The following is a 2328-nucleotide window of genomic DNA, read 5'->3' as shown; positions in this document are numbered from 1 at the left end:
CCTATTGGCACGAGTCCTCGTGCCAACCTTCTAGAGCAACCCCGCTTTCCAAATTGGAAGGACCAATGTGTGTGTGTAGGGATGCATGGAAAGTGCAAGCAGCATCACCTAACTATAGCGTGTTCATTCGGTCATACCTTCACCTGCCGCGCAGCTTCTTGCTATTCAAAAATCTCATAACCAACGAAGTCCACGATCTACTCTCTCTCTCTCTCTCCCTCTCACGCATACTACAAAAACAAGACGAATGCGAAAGATACACATACACTAAAGTTAACACATGTGACACGGCCAGAAATACTAAACTAAACACTGGGGACGACACTGCCAGAAATTGTCAAGGACCCAACAACCACGACTCGCCGTTAAATAGATCCACCTCTGCGCCATTGGACATACAAGCTGCACAAACCTCCAGCTCCTAGGAAGAAGAATTCGGCACTCGCATCAAACCACCAACATCCATTCCGGGCTTAGCTACCTAGCTGATCCTAATGGCGAGCAGCACTGCTCTCTCCTGCCTGGCCGCGCTCCTGCTCCTCGCAGCCGCCGCGGCACCGGCGTCGGCGGCGGAGAAGGAGACCCGGCTGCGGGTGTACTGGCACGACGTGGTCAGCGGCGGGCCGAACGCCACGGTGGCGCAGGTGGCGCAGGTGGCGCCGGCGCCGTCCTCCAACGCCTCCGCCACGGGATTCGGCAGCGTGTACGTCATCGACGACCCGCTCACCGAGGGGCCCAGCCTGACGGGCTCCAGGCTACTCGGCCGCGCGCAGGGCCTCTACGTCAGCACCGGCAAGGACAGCCTGTCGCTGCTCATGGCCATGAACTTTGTCTTCGTCGACGGCGCCTACAACGGGAGCAGCATCGCCATCGTCGGCCCCAACCCGGTGAACCGGGCCGTCAGGGAGATGGCCGTCGTCGGCGGCACCGGCGTCTTCCGGTTCGCGCGCGGCTACTGCCAGTTGCGGACCAACTGGTTTGACGCCAATACCGGCGACGCCACCGTCGAGTACAGGGTCCATCTTCGCCACGACTGATGCATGCATCCTTGTTTCGTGCCCGGTCGGTACTATGATTGTTAATTCGTTGTTATGATCCAATATATGATTTCCTGATTTCCAATATATGATTTCCTGATTTTACAGATAGCTTATTTTCATTTCGAGAGTATGTGTATATGCTTTCTGAGATGATTTATTTGGAAATAAATAACGGATTCCACTAACTAGCGACGGTTGATTTTTCTTTGGATAAAACCAAACGATTTCTTCCCGTGCACATATACTATTTCCTCTATTCATTATATACATGCAGAAAAGACAAATATGCAATGAGCAATGATTTCACTAACTATAGCGGCCAAACCTACACCGCGCGTGGGGGGCCTCCTGATGATCATGGTCATGGTCATGGTCTATGGTGGGAATCCGTCCCACTCATCTGCTAGCGTCACTCCGTCTGGTGTATCGTGAAGCGCTGGCAACCGCGACTATCGGAAGATCCGACCTCAAGATTGCGCTCGAAACACACTTCGTGTTCGAGGTGAAAAGCTTATTCTAATCTATGCTAGATGGGTCCAATTATAACAAACTTGTGTCATATCTTGTTGAAGACATTGTCTCCTTGTTGATGTGCTCACCTTAGTTGGTTGGTCTCGGCTACCGGGATGAAATGCGTGTCCTGTCATCACCGGCCGAACCTGATGACGGTGTCGTGAGAGAGCGTTGTTGCGGAAGAAGTTTTTTTTTGAAAACATTAAGCTTTATTGATTAGAAATAACAGTTACATCATCAATAAGAAGAGTTACAATATCAACCATGGGCTCCTCAAACCAATCCCTAGACGCTGAATATTTCGCTAGCCTAGCAATTTCATAAGCAACTTTATTTGCTTCCCTATTACAATGTTCAAATCTAGTAATAGTAAAATCGCAAGCCATGAAATAGCAATCATCGAACACTGCCATCGCCGATCCCGCCGATTGTCCTCCATTCTTCATCGTGTCAATCACTTCCGTATTATCAGAGTTAACAATAAGGCGGTTGCACCCCGCCTTCTGTGCTAGGGTAAGGCCAAACCTCAGTGCCAATGCTTCTGCCGTTAGAACATCCGCACACCAATCAAGTCGCCAACTTCCGCCAACAATGAACCTTCCTTTGTCATCTCTCAGGACTGCCCCCGCCATGCCTCTAAGCAGATCATGGTCAAAAGAAGCATCAACGTTTAGTTTCACAAAACCCATAGGAGGTCTAAGCCATCCCCCTTTCTTAATGATCGCCTTAGGGGAGTTTGCTTTAACATAATTTGCCGCTATAGCACGGCCCTCAT

General features: G+C 50.5%; 1 protein-coding gene across 1 annotated transcript; it reads left to right on the top strand.

Annotated features, from left to right (window-relative positions):
- The first annotated feature begins 413 nt into the window (after positions 1-413).
- LOC119297992 (dirigent protein 22-like) lies at positions 414-1142 on the top strand. Its single transcript, XM_037575551.1, has one exon. It carries the CDS (start codon positions 495-497, stop codon positions 1035-1037), a length of 543 nt encoding a protein of 180 aa, XP_037431448.1. The 5' UTR covers positions 414-494; the 3' UTR covers positions 1038-1142.
- The last annotated feature ends 1186 nt before the right edge of the window (positions 1143-2328 follow it).

The sequence above is a fragment of the Triticum dicoccoides genome, chromosome 5A (assembly GCF_002162155.2).
Source record: "Triticum dicoccoides isolate Atlit2015 ecotype Zavitan chromosome 5A, WEW_v2.0, whole genome shotgun sequence".
NCBI classification, from domain to species: Eukaryota; Viridiplantae; Streptophyta; class Magnoliopsida; order Poales; family Poaceae; genus Triticum; species Triticum dicoccoides.
The sequence above is the reverse complement of the archived record's forward strand: the minus strand, read 5'-3'. Positions and strand labels throughout refer to the sequence as shown.

Bases quoted from the DNA above. Each gene is read 5' to 3' on its own strand.
- LOC119297992 (XM_037575551.1), top strand. From the start codon at position 495: ATGGCGAGCAGCACTGCTCTCTCCTGCCTGGCCGCGCTCCTGCTCCTC.